Source organism: Salmo salar, chromosome ssa22 (assembly GCF_905237065.1).
Source record: "Salmo salar chromosome ssa22, Ssal_v3.1, whole genome shotgun sequence".
NCBI lineage: Eukaryota > Metazoa > Chordata > Actinopteri > Salmoniformes > Salmonidae > Salmo > Salmo salar.
In genome coordinates this window covers 60,981,030-61,002,254 of record NC_059463.1, presented here as the reverse complement: position 1 = coordinate 61,002,254, position 21,225 = coordinate 60,981,030, and the positions used below count along the sequence as shown (strand labels likewise).

The window sequence follows — 21,225 nt, the reverse complement described above, 5'->3', positions numbered from 1 at the left end:
CTTCCTGTGCAATAGGGTTAGCGTTAAGGCTAGGTAGAGGTGGTCAGGAAGCTATCAGACAGGTCTTCCTGTGCAATAGGGTTAGCGTTAAGGCTAGGTAGAGGTGGTCAGGAAGAGGCGAGACAGGCCTTCCTGTGCAATAGGGTTAGCGTTAAGGCTAGGTAGAGGTGGTCAGGAAGCTATCAGACAGGTCTTCCTGTGAAATAGGGTTAGCGTTAAGGCTAGGTAGAGGTCGTCAGGAAGCTGTCAGTTTGAGGTGAGACGGGTCTTCCTGTGCAATAGGGTTAGCGTTAAGGCTAGGTAGAGGTGGTCAGGAAGCTATCAGACAGGTCTTCCTGTGCAATAGGGTTAGCGTTAAGGCTAGGTAGAGGTCGTCAGGAAGCTGTCAGTTTGAGGTGAGACGGGTCTTCCTGTGCAATAGGGTTAGCGTTAAGGCTAGGTAGAGGTGGTCAGGAAGAGGCCATATGTCGAGGTGAGACCCCTGGGGCTGGGTGGTGTGTGTGTGTGTGTGTGTGTGTGTTGTCATTACAGAGATCTCTGAGTGTGTGTGTGTGTGTGTTGTCATTACAGAGATCTCTGAGTGTGTGTGTGTGTGTGTTGTCATTACAGAGATCTCTGAGTGTGTGTGTGTGTGTGTTGTCATTACAGAGATCTCTGAGTGTGTGTGTGTGTGTGTTGTCATTACAGAGATCTCTGAGTAACACGGAGGATGAGTGCACCCATCTGAAGGAGATGAACGAGAGGAACCAGGAGGAGCTCAGAGAACTGGCTAATAAATACAACGGGGCCGTCAACGAGATCAAGGACCTCACTGACAAGATAAAGGTACAGTAGGTGGTGAGAGGGGGACTGGTTGGTGAGGGGGAGACTGGTTGGTGAGGGGGAGGGAGACTGGTTGGTGAGGGGGAGGGAGACTGGTTGGTGAGGGGGGACTGGTTGGTTGGAGGGAGGGAGACTGGTTGGAGGGAGGGAGACTGGTTGGTGAGGGGGGACTGGTTGGTGAGGGGGGACTGGTTGGAGGGAGGGAGACTGGTTGGTGAGGGGGGACTGGTTGGTGAGGGGGGGACTGGTTGGTGAGGGGGGACTGGTTGGTGAGGGGAGAAGGGGGAGACTGGTTGGTGAGGGGAGAAGGGGAGACTGGTTGGTGAGGGGGAGGGAGACTGGTTGGTGAGGGGAGGGAGACTGGTTGGTGAGGGGGGGACTGGTTGGTGAGGGGGGGGACTGGTTGGTGAGGGGGAGGGAGACTGGTTGGTGAGGGGAGGGAGACTGGTTGGTGAGGGGGAGGGAGACTGGTTGGTGAGGGGGGACTGGTTGGTTGGAGGGAGGGAGACTGGTTGGAGGGAGGGAGACTGGTTGGTGAGGGGGGGACTGGTTGGTGAGGGGGGGACTGGTTGGAGGGAGGGAGACTGGTTGGTGAGGGGGGGACTGGTTGGTGAGGGGGGACTGGTTGGTGAGGGGGGGACTGGTTGGTGAGGGGAGAAGGGGGAGACTGGTTGGTGAGGGGAGAAGGGGGAGACTGGTTGGTGAGGGGGAGGGAGACTGGTTGGTGAGGGGGAGGGAGACTGGTTGGAGGGGGGAGACTGGTTGGTGAGGGGGGGACTGGTTGGTGAGGGGGAGGGAGACTGGTTGGAGGGAGGGAGACTGGTTGGTGAGGGGGGACTGGTTGGTGAGGGGGAGACTGGTTGGAGGGGGGGAGACTGGTTGGTGAGGGGGAGACTGGTTGGAGGGGGGAGACTGGTTGGTGAGGGGGAGACTGGTTGGTGAGGGGGAGACTGGTTGGAGGGGGGAGACTGGTTGGTGAGGGGGGGACTGGTTGGTGAGGGGAGAAGGGGGAAACTGGTTGGTGAGGGGGAGACTGGTTGGTGAGGGGGAGACTGGTTGGAGGGGGGGAGACTGGTTGGAGGGGGGGAGACTGGTTGGTGAGGGGGAGACTGGTTGGAGGGGGGGAGACTGGTTGGAGGGGGGGAGACTGGTTGGAGGGGGGAGACTGGTTGGAGGGGGGGAGACGGGGAGGAGGGGGGGAGACGGGGAGGAGGAAGGTTGGAGAAGCTTTAAGATCAGATTTCTATCTATTGTCCAACCACCAGCACACACATCAGAATCTCCATTGCACACGTTAACATGCACACACCTTTCCCTGTGTGTGTGTGTGTGTCCCTGTGTGTGTGTGTGTGTCCCTGTGTGTGTGTGTGTGTGTCCCTGTGTGTGTGTGTGTGTGTGTGTGTGTGTGTGTGTGTGTGTGTGTGTGTAGCTGGCGGAGGGTCGTCAGGAGGAGTTGACTCAGAAGGGTCAGCTGGAGAAGAAGGAACTCCAGCTCTGTATTGATGAGCTGGAGGAGAAGGAGCAGGCTCTGCAGGCCCGTATCGAGGCCTTACAGGCTGATAACGACTTCACTAACGAACGTCTCACCGCCCTGCAAGGTTAGTAACGCAGAGAGACACACCTTTTCTGCGGGTGTCATATGACAGTCATATAACGCTGCTGAACTGTCATTGGGAGTAAAGTGTTGATCCCAACCCCGGTAGGGAACACTGGGGACCCCGGCCTGCATGCATGGTATTCAGGAATAAAATAACTATTTATATTGACCTGGGGACCCGGGCCTGCATGCATGGTATTCAGGAATAAAATAACTATTTATATTGACCTGGGGACCTGGGCCTGCATGCATGGTATTCAGGAATAAAATAACTATTTAAGTTGAACTTCGGTCACTCCAGTCCATGTCCTCAAAGGACAATTTAAGTTGATCTTCGGTCACTCCAGTCCATGTTCTCAAAGGACAATTTAAGTTGACCTTCGGTCACTCCAGTCCATGTTCTCAAAGGACAATTTAAGTTGAGCTTCGGTCACTCCAGTCCATGTCCTCAAAGGACAATTTAAGTTGAGCTTCGGTCACTCCAGTCCATGTCCTCAAAGGACAATTTAAGTTGACCTTCGGTCAGTCCATGTCCTCAAAGGACAATTTAAGTTGACCTTCGGTCACTCCAGTCCATGTCCTCAAAGGACAATTTAAGTTGAGCTTCGGTCACTCCAGTCCATGTCCTCAAAGGACAATTTAAGTTGACCTTCGGTCACTCCAGTCCATGTCCTCAAAGGACAATTTAAGTTGATTTTCGGTCACTCCAGTCCATGTCCTCAAAGGACAATTTAAGTTGACCTTCGGTCACTCCAGTCCATGTCCTCAAAGGACAATTTAAGTTGACCTTCGGTCACTCCAGTCCATGTCCTCAAAGGACAATTTAAGTTGACCTTCGGTCACTCCAGTCCATGTCCTCAAAGGACAATTTAAGTTGACCTTCGGTCACTCCAGTCCATGTCCTCAAAGGACAATTTAAGTTGACCTTCGGTCACTCTAGTCCATGTCCTCAAAGGACAATTTAAGTTGACCTTCAGTCACTCCAGTCCATGTCCTCAAAGGACAATTTAAGTTGACCTTCGGTCACTCCAGTCCATGTCCTCAAAGGACAATTTAAGTTGACCTTCGGTCACTCTAGTCCATGTCCTCAAAGGACAATTTAAGTTGACCTTCGGTCACTCCAGTCCATGTCCTCAAAGGACAATTTAAGTTGAGCTTCGGTCACTCCAGTCCATGTCCTCAAAGGACAATTTAAGTTGACCTTCGGTCACTCCAGTCCATGTCCTCAAAGGACAATTTAAGTTGACCTTCGGTCACTCCAGTCCATGTCCTCAAAGGACAATTTAAGTTGACCTTCGGTCACTCCAGTCCATGTCCTCAAAGGACAATTTAAGTTGACCTTCGGTCACTCCAGTCCATGTCCTCTCCAATCCGATGTTGTTGTTGTTTCCAGTTCGGTTAGAACAGCTGCAGGAGAAAAGCATAAAGGACAACAACAGTTTAGGTGAGTGACGGTCCGTTAGGCCGACCGTGTCTGTTAACGTTACTGCTCTGCTTCTAACCCTGCATCACTCCTTGGCTTGCAGCCGATATGGCACCCTAATTCCCTACAAAAGTGCACTATATTTGACCCAGGGCCCTGGTAGGGAATAAGGGTGCCATATGGGACGTTAAAACCCTTCTTCTTCTTACTAATCTGATCTGGCATGACTCAGAGCTTCTTACCTTCCGTTTGCTTGTTATTCTTGGTCTTCTTCGTTCTGTCCGTCAGTCTTTCACCTTCTAATGTGTTGTCTGTCTGAATGGTAGTTAGCTACTGGTTACTGTAGCCGTCCGAATGGTGTGTAGTCTTTCAGTCAGTAATAGGATAAGATAAATACACTTCTGCATGCTCTTTGTGGTCTAGGCCAGGTTACTGTAAAACACTGGTCTAGGCCAGGTTACTGTAAAACACTGGTCTAGGCCAGGTTACTGTAAAACACTGGTCTAGGCCAGGTTACTGTAAAACACTGGTCTAGGCCAGGTTACTGTAAAACACTGGTCTAGGCCAGGTCACTGTAAAACACTGGTCTAGGCCAGGTTACTGTAAAACACTGGTCTAGGCCAGGTTACTGTAAAACACTGGTCTAGGCCAGGTTACTGTAAAACACTGGTCTAGGCCAGGTTACTGTAAAACACTGGTCTAGGCCAGGTTACTGTAAAACACTGGTCTAGGCCAGGTCACTGTAAAACACTGTGGGGTCTAGGCCAGCTTACTGTAAAACACTGTGGGGTCTAGGCCAGCTTACTGTAAAACACTGTGGGGTCTAGGCCAGCTTACTGTAAAACACTGTGGGGTCTAGGCCAGCTTACTGTAAAACACTGTGGGGTCTAGGCCAGCTTACTGTAAAACACTGTGGGGTCTAGGCCAGGTTACTGTAAAACACTGTGGGGTGTAGGCCAGGTTACTGTAAAACACTGTGGGGTCTAGGCCAGGTTACTGTAAAACACTGTGGGGTCTAGGCCAGGTTACTGTAAAACACTGTGGGGTCTAGGCCAGGTTGCTGTAAAACACTGTGGGGTCTAGGCCAGGTTACTGTAAAACACTGTGGGGTCTAGGCCAGGTTACTGTAAAACACTGTGGGGTCTAGGCCAGGTTACTGTAAAACACTGTGGGGTCTAGGCCAGGTTACTGTAAAACACTGTGGGGTCTAGGCCAGGTTGCTGTAAAACACTGTGGGGTCTAGGCCAGGTTACTGTAAAACACTGTGGGGTCTCGGCCAGGTTACTGTAAAACACTGTGGGGTCGGCCAGGTTACTGTAAAACACTGTGTGGTCTCGGCCAGCTTACTGTAAAACACTGTGGGGTCTAGGCCAGGTTACTGTAAAACACTGTTGTCTCGGCCAGGTTCCTGTAAGTTGAGCTTGTTTGGGGTTGTTGAGGCGATGCTTCATGTCTGTATATCGCTAGGAGATCCACCAGGAGGAAATGACATAGACATTGACATGGACCTGAACCAACCGGAAGGTAGTATGGCTTTTAGTTATTTACCTGAGATGTCTCTTGCTGTATTCTTCACAGCCTCAAACCTTCTCTTCCTGTTGACTACATCTCTTTATCAAAACACTGATAATCTGGGTGGTTTTAAATCAACAATGTGTCGAAGGAGCGTGATAAACCGGTTCCTAATGATGCTCTTCCTGTACCGGGTCAACTTGAGGGTGGAGTACTTGTTCCCTAGGGACTACTGGTGTTTCATTAACATTGTTCACAAGTATTTTTAATATTTTATTGTGTAGGTCAAACTAACAGGAAGTTAATTAACTATATATTCATCAATGTAGACTGAGAGGGAATGGTTATAATGTGATATTATGTAAACAGCACTGATATTCTCTTGTAAGAATAGGATTGTATAGTCATTCTCCTAATGTGACTCACATTAGCAACGGTGTACATTACAGTAACTTTACTGTAAAAAATTGGCACATCGCAGAGCAGTGGAGCTGAGCTCACGACATCACTGTCTGTAGTGGCAGAGAAACCCGGCGAGATAAACTCTAGCACCTGCTGGCGTCTGCGCATCTCTGTATTCTATAGCTAACAGACGGCCTTTCCGTGATCTACCACTAATCAGCTATCAGCACACCAGGCCTTCAGGCACCAGTGAACCTGTCCATCTCTTTGCGGTGAAGTGGGATCTCCCCGGATACCGTAACATGAGCAGTAGTATTGCCGAGGCAGCAGGTCCGAGTTGCCACACACTGAGACGAAGCTCGTGTCCCACTTAACTGCTGATGCGAAAATGGCTTTCTAAATACATTTGACTGATTTTTGATATTGATTGACACCTGGTGGAGGAAAAAAGGTAAATTATTTATCATTTTGTTCCCGATTCCACATGGAATTCTGATCAGTACATCTTGGACTTATTGGTTCCGTTAGTAGTTCAAATTTGGCATTAGGCTACTTGATATTGGCATCATTGCAGGACAGGTATTGCAAACTATTACAGACTACAAAGGGAAGCACAGCCGAGAGCTGCCCAGTGACACGGGCCTACCAGATGATCTAAATTACTTCTATGCTCGCTTCGAGGCAAGTAACACTGAAACATGCATGAGAGCATCAGCTGTTCCGGACGACTGTGTGATCACTCTCTGCAGCCGATGTGAGTAAGACCTTAAAACAGGTCAACATTCACAAGGCCGCAGGGCCAGACGGATTACCAGGACGTGTACTCCGAGCATGCACTGACCAACTGGCAAGTGTCTTCACTGACATTTTCAACCTCTCCCTGTCTGAGTCTGTAATACCAACATGTTTCAAGCAGACCACCATAGTCCCTGGGCCCAAGAACACGAAGGTAACCTGCCTAAATGACTACTGACCCGTAGAACTCGCGTCCGTAGCAATGAAGTGCTTTGAAAGGCTGGTCATGGCTCACATCAACACAATTATTCCAGAAACCCTAGGCCCACTCCAATTTGCATACCACCCCAAATAGAGCCACAGATGATGCAATCTCTATTGCACTCCGCACTGCCCTTTCTCACCTGGACAAAAGGAACACCTATGTGAGAATGCTGTTCATTGACTACAGCTCAGTGTTCAACACCATAGTGCCCTCAAGGCTAATCACTAAGCTAAGGATCCTGGGACTAAACACCCCCCTCTGAAACTGTTTCCTGGACTTCCTGACGGGCCGCCCCCAGGTGGTGAGGGTAGGTAACAACACATCTGCCACACTAATCCTCAACACGGGGGCCCCTCAGGTGTGCGTGCTCAGTCCCCTCCTGTACTCCCTGTTCACTCGTGTCTGCACGGCCAGGCACGACTCCAACACCATCATTAAGTTTGCAGACGACACAAGGCCTGATCACCGACAATGATGAGACAGCCTATAGGAAGGAGGTCAGAGACCTGACCGTGTGGTGCCAAGACAACAACCTCTCCTTCAAAGTGATCAAGACAAAGGAGATGATTGTGGACTATAGGAAAAGGAGGACTGAGCACGCCCCCATTCTCATCATCGAGGCTGTAGTGTTGAGTCATCTGCATACATAGACACTCTGGCTTTACTCAAAGCCAGTGGCATGTCTTTAGTAAAGATTTTAAAAAGTAAGGGGCCTAGACAGCTGCCCTGGGGAATGCCTGATTCTAGCTGGATTATGTTGGAGAGGCTTCCATTAAAGAACACCATCTGTGTTCTGTTAGACATGTAACTCTTTATCCACATTATAGCAGGGGGTGTAAAACCATAACACATACGTTTTGATAATGATTGATAATGTCAAAAGCCGCACTGAAGTCTAACAAAACGGCCCCCACAATTAGTTTTTTAAAATAAATTTCTCTCAGCCAATCAGGTAGCCTAGTGGTTAGAGTGTTGGGCCAGTAACCGAAAGGTTGCTAGATCGAATCCCCGAGCTGACAAGGTACAAAATCTGTCGTTTTGCCCATGAACAAGGCAGTTAACCCACTGTTCCTAGGCCGTCATTGTAAGTAAGAATTTGTTCTTAACTGACTTGTCTAGTTAAATAAAGGTTAAATGAATAAAAAATGTGTGTTAGTGCTGTGCTTGTTGAGTGTCCTTCACTATAAGCGTGCTGAAAGTCTGTCAGTTTGTTTACTGTAAAATAGCATTGTATCTGGTCAAACACCATTTTTTCCCAGAAGTTTACTAAGTGTTGGTAACAGGCTGATTGGTCGGCTATTTGAGCCAGTAAAGGGGGCTTTACTATTCTTGGGTAGTGGAATGACTTTAGCTTCCCTCCAGGCCTGAGGGCACACACTCTCTAGTAGGATGAAATGGAAGATGTGGCAGATAGGAGAGGCAATATTGTCCGCTATTATCCTCAGTAATTTTCCATCCAGATTGTCAGACCCCAGTGGCTTGTCATTGTTGATAGACGACAATCATTTTGTCGCCTCTTCCACACTCACTTTACGGAATTCAAAATTACAAATCTTGTCTTTTCATAATTTCATCAGATATACTTGGATGTGTTGTGTCAGCATTTGTTGCTGGCATGTTTAGCCTAAGTTTGTTAATCTTGCCAATTTAAAAAATGATTTAAGTAGTCAGCAATATCAGTTGGTTTTGTGATGAATGAGCCATCTGATTCAATGAATGATGGAGCAGAGTTTGCCTTTTTACCCAAAATGTAATTTAAGGTGCTCCAAAGCTTTTTAATATTGTTATTTATGTAATTTATCTTTGTTTCATAGTGTAGTTTATTATTTTTATTCAGTTCAGTCACATTTCTCAATTTGCAGTACGTTTGCCAATCGGTTGTACTGCCAGACCTAGGTGCTCGTGTAAAATCTGATGTGTTAAAATGCTTTCTCTAAAGTGCAGACAGTAGTCAGCCATTTAGGGTAGTGTCATCAGGATATTTCAGATTATAATTTGCCCTCAGATGCTGATCTTTGGTCAGTTTTGTGTTTTCCCCACAAAATGGTTAAGGTTAGGATTGGGTGAGGGGATGCTGATCCTAGATTTGTACCTGAGGGCAACTTTTACCGCAGAGCTACTGTGTAACGGAGGAGGAATACATGTACCACAAGGTTTCTGACATCCATTTCCTGTCCTACTGAAGCCTTTAGTTAACTGTGGTTTGGAGAACGCTGTCCGTCCGTGCTGCCCGTGACGAAACCAGAGTTTACTGTTGTCAAGGGAACTGCTGTGAGCTAAGAGTTTAGGGTTAGCCACATGTACCGTGTAGGCTGTTAGAATGGCTTCCTGGTATAGGAGAATGTACCGTGTCTAAGGGCAGGCTGTTAGAATGGCTTCCTGGTATAGGAGAATGTACCGTGTCTAAGGGCAGGCTGTTAGAATGGCTTCCTGGTATAGGAGAATGTACCGTGTCTTAGAATGGCTTCCTTTACATTTTGTTTCTTCATATAATTGTATAACTTGTTTTTCCTCTTCTTTTGAGACATTCACAATCACTCTTTGGTTTTCTGCATGGTAACACCACCTTTTTAACTTTTCACTAAATATTAGCCTAACTGTGTGGTTCCTCTCTTGGACTGTCTGGGTGTTTAACTTCCTTGTTCTGTTGCATGTTGGGTACTGTAGTTTACCTGCTAGTGATGACGCTAGCTGTTGTCTTTGCACCGATCGTTTGTACTGTTCTGTACATTTTTTACATCATACTGCTTTGAGTGGTACTGTGTTGAGAGAATTCCAGCATGCCAAATTAAATTAGCTTATTAATAGCAAATTGTTTGATAAACAGCATTTTTTTTTTTTTTTTCGCTGTTCTTAAATGACCTTAACTACCTACTACTGCCGCCTCGGAAGCTAGCTAGACGCTAATCCTGAGACGAGGCTTAGAGATGGATGCTTCTCTCACTCTACAGGTGCCCCATTTAGAGATGGATGCTTCTCTGACTCTACAGGTGCCCCATTTAGAGATGGATGCTTCTCTCACTCTACAGGTGCCCCATTTAGAGATGGATGCTTCTCTGACTCTACAGGTGCCCCATTTAGAGATGGATGCTTCTCTCACTCTACAGGTGCCCCATTTAGAGATGGATGCTTCTCTGACTCTACAGGTGCCCCATTTAGAGATGGATGCTTCTCTGACTCTACAGGTGCCCCATTTAGAGATGGATGCTTCTCTCACTCTACAGGTGCCCCATTTAGAGATGGATGCTTCTCTGACTCTACAGGTGCCCCATTTAGAGATGGATGCTTCTCTCACTCTACAGGTGCCCCATTTAGAGATGGATGCTTCTGACTCTACAGGTGCCCCATTTAGAGATGGATGCTTCTCTCACTCTACAGGTGCTCCATTTAGAGATGGATGCTTCTCTGACTCTACAGGTGCCCCATTTAGAGATGGATGCTTCTCTGACTCTACAGGTGCCTCATTTAGAGATGGATGCTTCTCTCACTCTACAGGTGCTCCATTTAGAGATGGATGCTTCTCTCACTCTACAGGTGCCCCATTTAGAGATGGATGCTTCTCTCACTCTACAGGTGCCCCATTTAGAGATGGATGCTTCTCTCACTCTACAGGTGCCCCATTTAGAGATGGATGCTTCTCTCACTCTACAGGTGCCCCATTTAGAGATGGATGCTTCTCTCACTCTACAGGTGCCCCATTTAGAGATGGATGCTTCTCTCACTCTACAGGTGCCTCATTCAGTCATAGTCACGTTTTGACCACAATTTCTCCCCTCCACAGCCGTGAAACAGTTGAAAGAAGCAGTGGGCTCGTCGTTGCACAAGCTGGCCAACTTCGACGGTAAGTGTTTTGTTATCTTGCTGTGTGTATGCATGTGTGTGTTCTTTCCATGGTTTTGCTTTGTCAGCAAAATAGTAGTGTAGGAATTAGGTTTGGCGAGTCATTTTTAAATCTAGTTATTTCCTGTCTACTTGGCTGAGGCCATATGGATTGTTTTAGTCAGCCTACTTGTTCTTCTTGCCCAGGCATGTTTTCTGAGCGATTGATCATTAGAAAATAAAATGAAAAATTAGGTTAATTTTGATTGTACAAATGTGCTGGCATAAAGTGTCGGGAGATGAGTTTTGCACCTCTCAAATTTGAATATTAAAGAACAGATACGAAAAATGTGTCATCGTATGCTGATTTCCAATACTTTCCCTACATGTAATTTGAATATTTTTCCCTAAATGTAATTTAATATTTTTCCCTACATGTAATTTGAATATTTTTCCCTAAATGTAATTTAAATATTTTTCCCTACATGTAATTTGAATATTTTTCCCTAAATGTAATTTAATATTTTTCCCTACATGTAATTTGAATATTTTTCCCTACATGTAATTTGAATATTTTTCCCTACATGTAATTTGAATATTTTTCCCTAAATGTAATTTGAATATTTTTCCCTACATGTAATTTAAATATTTTTCCCTACATGTAATTTGAATATTTTGCCCTAAATGTAATTTAAATATTTTTCCCTACATGTAATTTGAATATTTTTCCCTGAATGTAATTGATATGTGTTATGACCACGGTCTTACTAATGGCGGATGTCTACTATGTACCTGTCACAGAGGTCATAGATGCCCACCTGCAGAACAACCAGACAGCAGAAGGAGACAGCCTTACCAGTCCTGACAGACTCAAAGGTAAAAATACTGGTCATTACACTCTATCGATGGGTTAGCTGACGAGGTCATGGAAACCATGTGGGCGCCTCCATGGGTCAGAAGTCAGCCTGTTATTGTGATTCTGGATGGCCGGATCGCTAGCAAGAATGACAAGAAACTACCGTGTGGGGAATCGGAAGTGGCTCGTTTCAGCTCGTTCTTGATACCATGTCTTGTTTTGAGGTGTTTTGACTGATTTCATTGCAATGCCAATATGGCTAAAATTCGCTAGCTAGCTAATATATATATAAGCTTACATGTTGTTAACAATCTTAGCCAACCTCATCTGTTTTGCCACCGAAGTTGCGCACTCGTTGGTTTTGTTGCTAAACAAGCAACCATTCTCTGTTGGGTGTAAGAGAACCTGGTCATCTCCAGTACAGCACCACCCTGTGGTGATACCAGGTATTACTCTTCCAGAGGAGCCCAACAGGAGTCAGGCCAGCTCTCTGTTTTGTTTCAGCTGGCCTGCTCTCTAAGGTCGGGTTATCTCTTTGGCCTGTCCTAAATCTGTCCTCTCTGGTTCTCCTTCTGTCTATCCTGAATCTGGCCTGTCCTCTCTGGTTCTCCTTCTGTCTATCCTGAATCTGGCCTGTCCTCTCTGGTTCTCCTTCTGTCTATCCTGAATCTGGCCTGTCCTCTCTGGTTCTCCTTCTGTCTATCCTGAATCTGGCCTGTCCTCTCTGGTTCTCCTCCTGTCTATCCTGAATCTGGCCTGTCCTCTCTGGTTCTCCTTCTGTCTATCCTGAATCTGGCCTGTCCTCTCTGGCTCTCCTCCTGTCTATCCTGAATCTGGCCTGTCCTCTCTGGTTCTCCTTCTGTCTATCCTGAATCTGGCCTGTCCTCTGTGGTTCTCCTCCTGTCTATCCTGAATCTGGCCTGTCCTCTCTGGTTCTCCTCCTGTCTATCCTGAATCTACATGATCCACGGGTATCAGCTCTTGAAGCTTTTCCCAGCCACGGTGTCTATTTATTCTAGGTAAAACTATATCCAGGGCATTATTAGTTGTATCCAAGCCACGAGTCGGCTGTTAAACGTTCTCCTGGCACTCGTCGTCTGTTCAGGGTCAGCTGTCTGGCACCATCTCTCTCAGCAGTCTGAATGCAGACAGGAGATTAAACTGCGGCTGAATCACACAACGCTGATTTAATAATATCTATTTATATCCGCCTCTAATCCTACATGACACCAGGCCACTGACAAGGATTCTAGCAGCAGGGAACAGTAACTGACAGACCTCATCATGCCAATAGTTTTGTTTCAGAGAGGGAAAAGGGGGGGTAGGGAACATCAGAGATGCTACAAATGGTATGGCATCTCCCCCAAGATTACAGATTACAGTAACACACACCAGATTACACAGATTACAGTACACACACACCAGATTACCCAGATTACAGTAACACACATCAGATTACACAGATTACAGTAACACACACCAGATTACAGTAACACACACACCAGATTACACAGATTACAGTAACACACACACCAGATTACACAGATTACAGTAACACACACACCAGATTACAGTACACACACACACCAGATTACAGTACACACACACACCAGATTACAGTACACACACACACACACACACACACCAGATTACTGCCACGAAGGTCAGGCAAGATGCTGCTCAAAAAAGAAACCACTGATTGGCAGTGCCTGTTTCCAATTTCATATCAAAGTTTATTCATTGCATACACAGTTTAGCAGGTGTTATTACAGGGGCAGCGAAATGCTTGTCTTACCAGCTCCCTCGTGCAGTAAAAATGTCCAATCAAAATATCAAGAAGAAAAATCAAAAGTCCAAATGGCAAATATACTCATGGAGATTAACACTGAGTTTCAGCTGTAACTAGAGAGGGTGTCCGCAGACCCCAATCATAGGGGTCTGCTTCATGGGTCCAAAACCGAAATGGACCAGGCCCGATTTCAAGTGAGGGAAGCAGCAGAAGATAAATGTTTTTGAGCTACTTTATTAACCTGAGCTGATAAAACGTGAGAGGAGGCAGAGAGGTGCCGCTTCAGGAAGGCGTTGGAGGGGCCATGCTGTGAGCGAGTGACACGGGGACGAGGGAGAGACGAGCGACTACAACCAATCCAACTCGCGCCGTAGTAGACTAATGGCTGCCATAGCTAGCTTATTTATCAAATATGATTTCGTAGGCTCTTTGACTGTAGCTTATTGCCGCTTTGATGACTTAACGATAACAAGCTACACGCGCCACGCTCCACGCTCGTGAAAAGCAAGAACAACAGCATAAATTATACCATTTCTCTCTCTTTCTACGGCAGCAGTCGTGTTCGGAGAAGTCAGTTAAAATTACACATATCCAAGACCGTGACAATCATGTCATATAGAATTCTGGATCCGGACTTGCTCGGTTCACGTCGCGGGCATTCGGGAACATGTGTATCCATAAATCAATCAAATGTATCAAATGTTAAACAGGTTCCAAGTGATATGAATGGCAAAAAGATCAAATCCCAAAGTACAAAATGATAAATAGCAACGGGCTAATTCAATCCAAAAGAAATGTTAGCAACAGGCAAAACCTCTTAAGGATCGAACGCTTTTTTTAAAAATGTCCTCCTAAAATGACAGACCCTAATCTAACTGTCTGTAGCTCAGGACCTGAAGCAAGGATGGGCATATTCTTGATACCATTTGAAAGGAAACACTTTGAAGTTTGTGGAAATGTGAAAGTAATATAGGAGAATATAAGACATTAGATCTGGTAAAAGATAATACAAGGCAGCAGCTAATCTTCCTGGGGTCCGGCTAAATTAAGGCAGTTATACAATTAAAAAAAAAACATTACAATACATTCATTACAGAATTCACAACGCACTGTGTTCTCTCAGGCTCATTTTTAAATCCAATTGTGTCCACCAGGTGTCACAATAGCATCTATTAAACACCACCACAGTCAGACAAACCCCATGTTGTTGTTGGAGGGGAGCTCTGACCAGCCCTGAACAGTCAGACAAACCCCTTGTTGTTGGAGGGGAGCTCTGACCAGCCCTGAACAGTCAGACAAACCCCTTGTTGTTGGAGGGGAGCTCTGACCAGCCCTGAACAGTCAGACAAACCCCTTGTTGTTGGACAGGAGCTCTGACCAGCCCTGAACAGTCAGACAAACCCCTTGTTGTTGTTGGACGGGAGCTCTGACCAGCCCTGAACAGTCAGACAAACCCCTTGTTGTTGGACAGGAGCTCTGACCAGCCCTGAACAGTCAGACAAACCCCTTGTTGTTGTTGGAGGGGAGCTCTGACCAGCCCTGAACAGTCAGACAGCTCCAACTAGCTCTGTAGGACAGTAACAGCTAGTTCTGGCCTTTAGCTCCAACTAGCTCTGTAGAACAGTAACAGCTAGCCTTTAGCTCCAACTAGCTCTGTAGAACAGTAACAGCTAGTTCTGGCCTTTAGCGCCAACTAGCTCTGTAGAACAGTAACAGCTAGCCTTTAGCTCAAACTAGCTCTGTAGAACAGTAACAGCTAGCCTTTAGCTCCAACTTGCTCTGTAGAACAGTAACAGCTAGTTCTGGCCTTTAGCTCCAACTAGCTCTGTAGAACAGTAACAGCTAGCCTTTAGCTCAAACTAGCTCTGTAGAACAGTAACAGCTAGCCTTTAGCTCAAACTAGCTCTGTAGAATAGTAACAGCTAGCCTTTAGCTCCAACTAGCTCTGTAGAACAGTAACAGCTAGTTCTGGCCTTTAGCTCCAACTAGCTCTGTAGAACAGTAACAGCTAGCCTTTAGCTCCAACTAGCTCTGTAGAACAGCTATTTCAGTTATGTGGTGCAACCACACACACACCTCATACCCCCTGGCAGGCAGATCTGTGACCGTGGGTGGATGGAAACAAGGGGAGCAAGCCAACTGAAGCAACGAGGGGGGGAGGCATGCTTATTTAGTTAAACATACTTGACATTCTGTTACATTTTATCTCATGTGGTTTTATTATTAATTTGGTAGTTCAGTGTCGTGTTGCCTTCCCCTGTTCTAACTGCTCTGTCTCTCTGTCCAGTAGAAAACCTTCTGGATGCTAAGGAGTCGGACATGTCAGATACACTAAGCCCCAGCAAAGATCGCAGCAGTGACGACACGTCAGGTAAAAAAAACACCTTGAACAACAAGATGCTGTTTAAGACTTTTTATTATATCAACAAGTCTATATTTCATTGTGAATTTTTAAATGTCTAAATATTTAAATGTTTAACTTTTTAAATGTCTAACTATTTTGAAGTTGACTGGCATGTTCTCTCTCTCTCTCTCTCTCTCTGTCTCTCTCTCTCTCTCTCTCTCTCTGTCTGTCTCTCTCTCTCTCTCTCTCTCTCTCTCTCTCTCTCTGTCTGTATCTCTCTCTCTCTCTCTCTCTCTCTCTCTCTCTCTTGTCTGTATCTCTCTCTCTCTCTCTCTCTCTGTCTGTCTCTCTCTCTCTCTCTCTCTCTCTCTCTCTCTCTCTCTCTCTCTCTCTCTCTCTCTCTCTCTCTGTCTGTCTCTCTCTCTCTCTCTCTCTCTGTCTCTCTCTCTCTCTCTCTCTCTCTGTCTGTCTCTCTCTCTCTCTCTCTCTCTCTCTCTGTCTGTCTCTCTCTCTGTGTCTGTCTGTCTGTCTCTCTGTCTGTCTCTCTCTGTCGCTCTCTCTGTGTAGACGGAAACATGGATGATCATGAGCTGAACGAGCCACAGAACAGGGTCGCCCTGCTCAAAGGTAATACATATTTATATATAATAATATATATATTTTATTCTCAATATTGGTAAAGACCAGCTTATTGTGTGTTAGTGTGGTTGACATCAAATCTTGTTGTGTGGAGGCAACGGGATGAATCAACAGTGGTTCACTTCACCAGTGGTTCAACAGTGGTTTCACTTCAACATGTATGTATATGTGTGTATATATATAATGCCAATTACAACGATACTGAATGAACAATGAACACTTTTATTTATTTATTTATATATATATATATATTAAAAGTAAAATCGGCTGATTTAATCGGTATAATTTTTTTGGGGGGGGGGGTTCTCCAGTAATCGGTATCGGCGTTGAAAGATCATAATCGGTCGACCTCTCGTATCAACAGGTGTCACCTTGTGCTAGAATAGACGATGTACCTTCTGTATCAACAGGTGTTGCATGCGTTTCCCTGCACACACAACAACAACACAACAACACATCTCTGTAATCCTGCAGCTGTCCCAGTTAAAACACTGCAGGAGAGCAGCGCTAGACTGTTTTGGTCCCTGGGAGACGTTGTCGTTGGAATGTAAACCAATTAGCAACCAATTAGTCAGAAGAACTTCGCACAGCATAGATGTCACCTATTAGCTGTTGCCAAGGCAGCAGCTACTCTTCCTGGTGTCCAAACACATTAAGGCACTTGCATTACATATAAAACTAAATATAAACACTACATCATATAACATTATTACACTACATATCTACAGTACCAATAGCTCCATACAACAATATTACAATGTAGTGTGTAGAGTGAGTGAGTGAGTGTGTGTGTGTGTGTCTGTCCCTGAGTTTGTGTCTCTTCACAGTCCCCGCTCTTCCATAAGGTGTATTTTTACCTGCTTTTTAAATCTGATTCTACTGCTGCATCAGTTACTTGATGTGGAATAGAGTTCCATGTAGTCATGGCTCTATGTAGTACTGTGCTCCTCCCATAGTCTGTTCTGGACTTGGACTGTGAAGAGACCTCTGGTGGCATGTCTTGTTGGGGTATGTATGGGTGTCTGAGCTGTGTGCCAGTAGTTTAAACAGACCTCTGGTGGCATGTCTTGTGGAGTATGTATGGGTGTCTGAGCTGTGTGCCAGTAGTTTAAACAGACCTCTGGTGGCATGTCTTGTGGGGTATGGATGGCTGTCTGAGCTGTGTGCCAGTAGTTTAAACAGACCTCTGGTGGGCATGTCTTGTTGGGGTATGTATGGCTGTCTGAGCTGTGTGCCAGTAGTTTAAACAGACCTCTGGTGGGCATGTCTTGTTGGGGTATGTATGGGTGTCTGAGCTGTGTGCCAGTAGTTTAAACAGACCTCTGGTGGGCATGTCTTGTGGGGTATGTATGGGTGTCTGAGCTGTGTGCCAGTAGTTTAAACAGACCTCTGGTGGGCATGTCTTGTGGGGTATGTATGGGTGTCTGAGCTGTGTGCCAGTAGTTTAGACAGACCTCTGGTGGGCATGTCTTGTGGGGTATGCATGGGTGTCTGAGCTGTGTGCCAGTAGTTTAGACAGACGGCTCGGTGCATTCAGCTTGTCAAAACAAGTAGTGATGAAGTCAATCTGTCTTCCACTTGGAGCCATGAGAGATTGACATGCATGTCATTAATTGTCCCAAGTCCCTCTTATGTGGCACCTGACCACACGACTGAACAGTAGTCCAGGTGTGACAAAACTAGTCTGCCCCAGTCTGAGGTCCTGAGCGCTCTGGAGCAGGTTTTCATCAAGGACCTCTCTACTTTTCTCTGTTCATCTTTCCCTCGATCCTGACTAGTCTCCCAGTCCCTGCCGCTGAAAAACATCCCCAAAACGTGATGCTGCCACCACCATGCTTCACCGTAGGGATGGTGCCAGGTTTCCTTCAGACGTGAAGTTTGGCATTCAGGCCAAAGAGTTCATTCTTGGTTTCATCAGACCAGAGAATCTTTTTTTCTCATGGTGTGATAGTCTTTAGGTACCCTTTGTCAAACTCCAAGCCTACAGTCATGTGCCTTTTACTATGTGTAGTAGCTTCGGTCTGGCCACTCTACCATAAAGGCCTGATTGGTGGAGTGCTGCAGAGATGGTTGTCCTTCTGGAAGGTTCTCCCATCTCCACAGAGGAACTCTGGAGCTCTGTCAGAGTGACCATTGGCTTCTTGGTCACCTCCCAGACCAAGGCCCTTCTCCCCCTATTGCTCAGTTTGGCCGGGCGGCCAGCTCTAGGAAGAGTCTTGGTGGTTCCAAACTTGAAGTTAAGAATTATGGAGATCACTGTGTTTTTGGGGACTTTCAATGCTGCATAAATGTGTTGGTACCCTTCCCCAGATCTGTGCCTCGACACAATCCTGTCTCAAAACTGTATAGACAATTCCTTTGACCTCATGGCTTGGTTTTTGCTCTGACATGCACTGTCAACTATGGAACCTTATATAGACAAGTGTGTCTCTTTCCAAATCATGTCCAATCAATTGAATTTACCACAGGTGGACTCCAATCAAGTTGTAGAAACATCTCAAGCATGATCAATGGAAACATGATACACCTGAGCTCAGTTTCGAGTCTCATAGCAAAAGGTCTGAATACTAATGTAAATATGTTTTTGCTTTGTCATTGTGGGGTATTGTGTGTAGATTGAGGGGCAAAAAATATACGTTTTAGAATAAGGCTGTAACGTAACAAAATTGTGGAAAAAGTCAAGGAGTCTGAATACTTTTGCCGATAGCAGTGTGTGTGTGTGTGTGTGTGTGTGTGTGTGTGACTCTGTGACACTGTGTGTATGTGTGACTCTGTGACACTGTGTGTGTGTGTGTGTGTGACTCTGTGACTGTGTTTACTGTGATTCCTCTGTAATTTTCTCTGTAATATCCCCGACGGTCTGTCAGGTCGGTCATTACATTCATCATCACACTGAACACCTGCTTTTATCTGAAATCGTTGTTTTAGTCTGTCTACTACCACCACCAAGGTTAACTGATGACTTCATCAGAATCGTGTTATCAACACCATGTTGATAAGTCTGTCTTTTAATGGCAGGGTTTAACCTTGGCCTCTGTTTCCATTCGAGGACTGTTTTAGTGTTCAGTTAGTCTGCCAACTCTACTGCTTTCAGATTCATTGTATATCTCAACTGCTTTCAATTATGAGAGACAGACTGACAGACCAGAAACCGTGGATAGGTGGCGGCATTCGCGCAACACTGAAAGCTCAAAGCACCGCGTTTAACCATGACAACGTGACTGGGAATATGGCCGAAATATAAACAGTGTAGTTATTCCATCCGTAAGGAAATCCCAACAGGCAGAACGTCAGTACTGAGACAAAGTGGAGTCGCAATTCAACGGCTCAGACACTAGACGTATGTGGTAGGGTCTATAGACAATCACGGATTACGAAGGGAAAATCAGTCGCATCGCGAACACCGACGTCTTGCCTCCGGACAAGCTAAACACCTTCTTCGCCCGCTTTGATGATAACGCAGTGCCACCGACACGACCCGCTACCAAGGACTGTTGGCATTCCTGCTCCGTGGCCGACGTAAGACATTTAAGCGTGTTAACCCTCGCAAGGCTGCCGGCCCAGACGGCATCCCGAGCCGCGTCCTGGTGTGTTTACGGACATAGTCAATCGCTCCCTACTCCAGTCTGTTGTCCCGACTTCATTCAAGATGGCCACCATTGTTCCTGTACCCAAGAAAGCAAAGGTAACTGAACTAAATGACTATCGCCCCGTAGCACTCACTCCTGTCATCATGAAGTGCTTTGAGAGACTAGTCGAGGATCATATCACCTCCACCTTACCTGCCACCCCAGACCCACTCCAATTTGCATAGTGCCCCAAGAGATCCACAGACGACGCACACTGCCCTGTCCCATATGGACAAGAGGAATACCTATTTAAGAATGCTATTAATTGACTATAGCTCAGCATTCAACACCATAGTACCTTCCAAGCTCATCATTAAGCTCGGGCCCTGGGTCTGAACCTCCACTCATACTCAACACTGGGGCCCCACAAGGGTGCATGCTGAGCCCCCTCCTGTACTCCCTGTTCACCCATGACTGTGCAGACGACACAACAGTAGCAGGCCTGATTACCAACAACGACGAGACGGCCTACAGGGAGGAAGTGAGGGCCCTCAGAGTGTGGTGTCAGGAAAATAACCTCTCACTCAACGTCAACAAAACAAAGGAGCTGATCATGAACAGGAAACAGGAGAGAGAGAACACCCCCCATATCCACATCGACGGGACCGCAGTGGAGAAGGTGGAAAGCTTCAAGCTCCTCTGCGTACACATCACTGACCATCTGAAATGGTCCACACACACACACAGACATTGTGGTGAAGAACCTTAGGAGGCTGAAGAAATTTGGTTTGTTACCAAAAACCCTGACAAACTTGTACAGATGCACAATTGAGAGCATCCTGTCGTGCTGTATCACCGCCTGGTACGGCAACTGCACCGCCCTCAACCCCAAGGCTCTCCAGAGGGTGGTGCGGCCTGCACAACGCATCACCGGGGGCAAAGTACCTGCCCTCCAGGACACCTACAGCACCCGATGTCACAGGAAGGCCAAAAAGATCATCAAGGACAGCAACCACCCGAGCCACTGCCTGTTCACCCCGCTACCATCCAGAAGGCGAGGTCAGTACAGGTGCATCAAAGCTGGGACCGAGAGACTGAAAAACAGCTTCTATCTCAAGGCCATCAGACTGTTTAATAGCCATGACTAGGCAGCTACCACCCAGTTACTCAACCCTGCACCTTAGAGGCTGCTGCCCCATATACATAGACATGGAATCACTGGTCACTTTAATGTTTACATACTGCTTTACTCATCTCATATGTATATACTGTATTCTATTCTACTGTATTTTAGTCAATGACACTCCGACATTGCTCAATCTAATATTTATATATTTCTTAATTCCATTCTTTTACTTTTAGATTTGTGTGTATTGTTGTGACTTGTTAGATACTACTGCACTGTTGGAGCTAGGAACACAAGCAATTTACTACACCCGCAATAACATCTGCT

At 46.2% G+C, this 21,225-nt stretch overlaps 1 protein-coding gene across 19 annotated transcripts in view; it reads left to right on the top strand.

Moving 5' to 3' along the window:
• The window catches only part of slmapa (sarcolemma associated protein a), a 169,386-nt gene that overhangs the window by 108,227 nt on the left and 39,934 nt on the right, over nucleotides 1-21,225 (top strand). For 9 of the 19 annotated variants that reach the window (XR_006761404.1, XM_045705704.1, XM_045705706.1 and 6 more), the window contains 8 exons: nucleotides 532-825; nucleotides 2,252-2,420; nucleotides 3,813-3,863; nucleotides 5,310-5,366; nucleotides 10,538-10,597; nucleotides 11,377-11,451; nucleotides 15,508-15,591; nucleotides 16,132-16,191. Coding sequence is in view for 18 of the 19 variants with exons in the window: in XM_045705704.1 (XP_045561660.1) it covers nucleotides 532-825; nucleotides 2,252-2,420; nucleotides 3,813-3,863; nucleotides 5,310-5,366; nucleotides 10,538-10,597; nucleotides 11,377-11,451; nucleotides 15,508-15,591; nucleotides 16,132-16,191 (850 nt within the window). In the remaining variant the exon portion in view is untranslated. The remainder of the gene's footprint in view (nucleotides 1-531; nucleotides 826-2,251; nucleotides 2,421-3,812; nucleotides 3,864-5,309; nucleotides 5,367-10,537; nucleotides 10,598-11,376; nucleotides 11,452-15,507; nucleotides 15,592-16,131; nucleotides 16,192-21,225) is intronic. The other 10 variants (XM_045705705.1, XM_045705707.1, XM_045705721.1 and 7 more) reach the window with 9 other exon arrangements.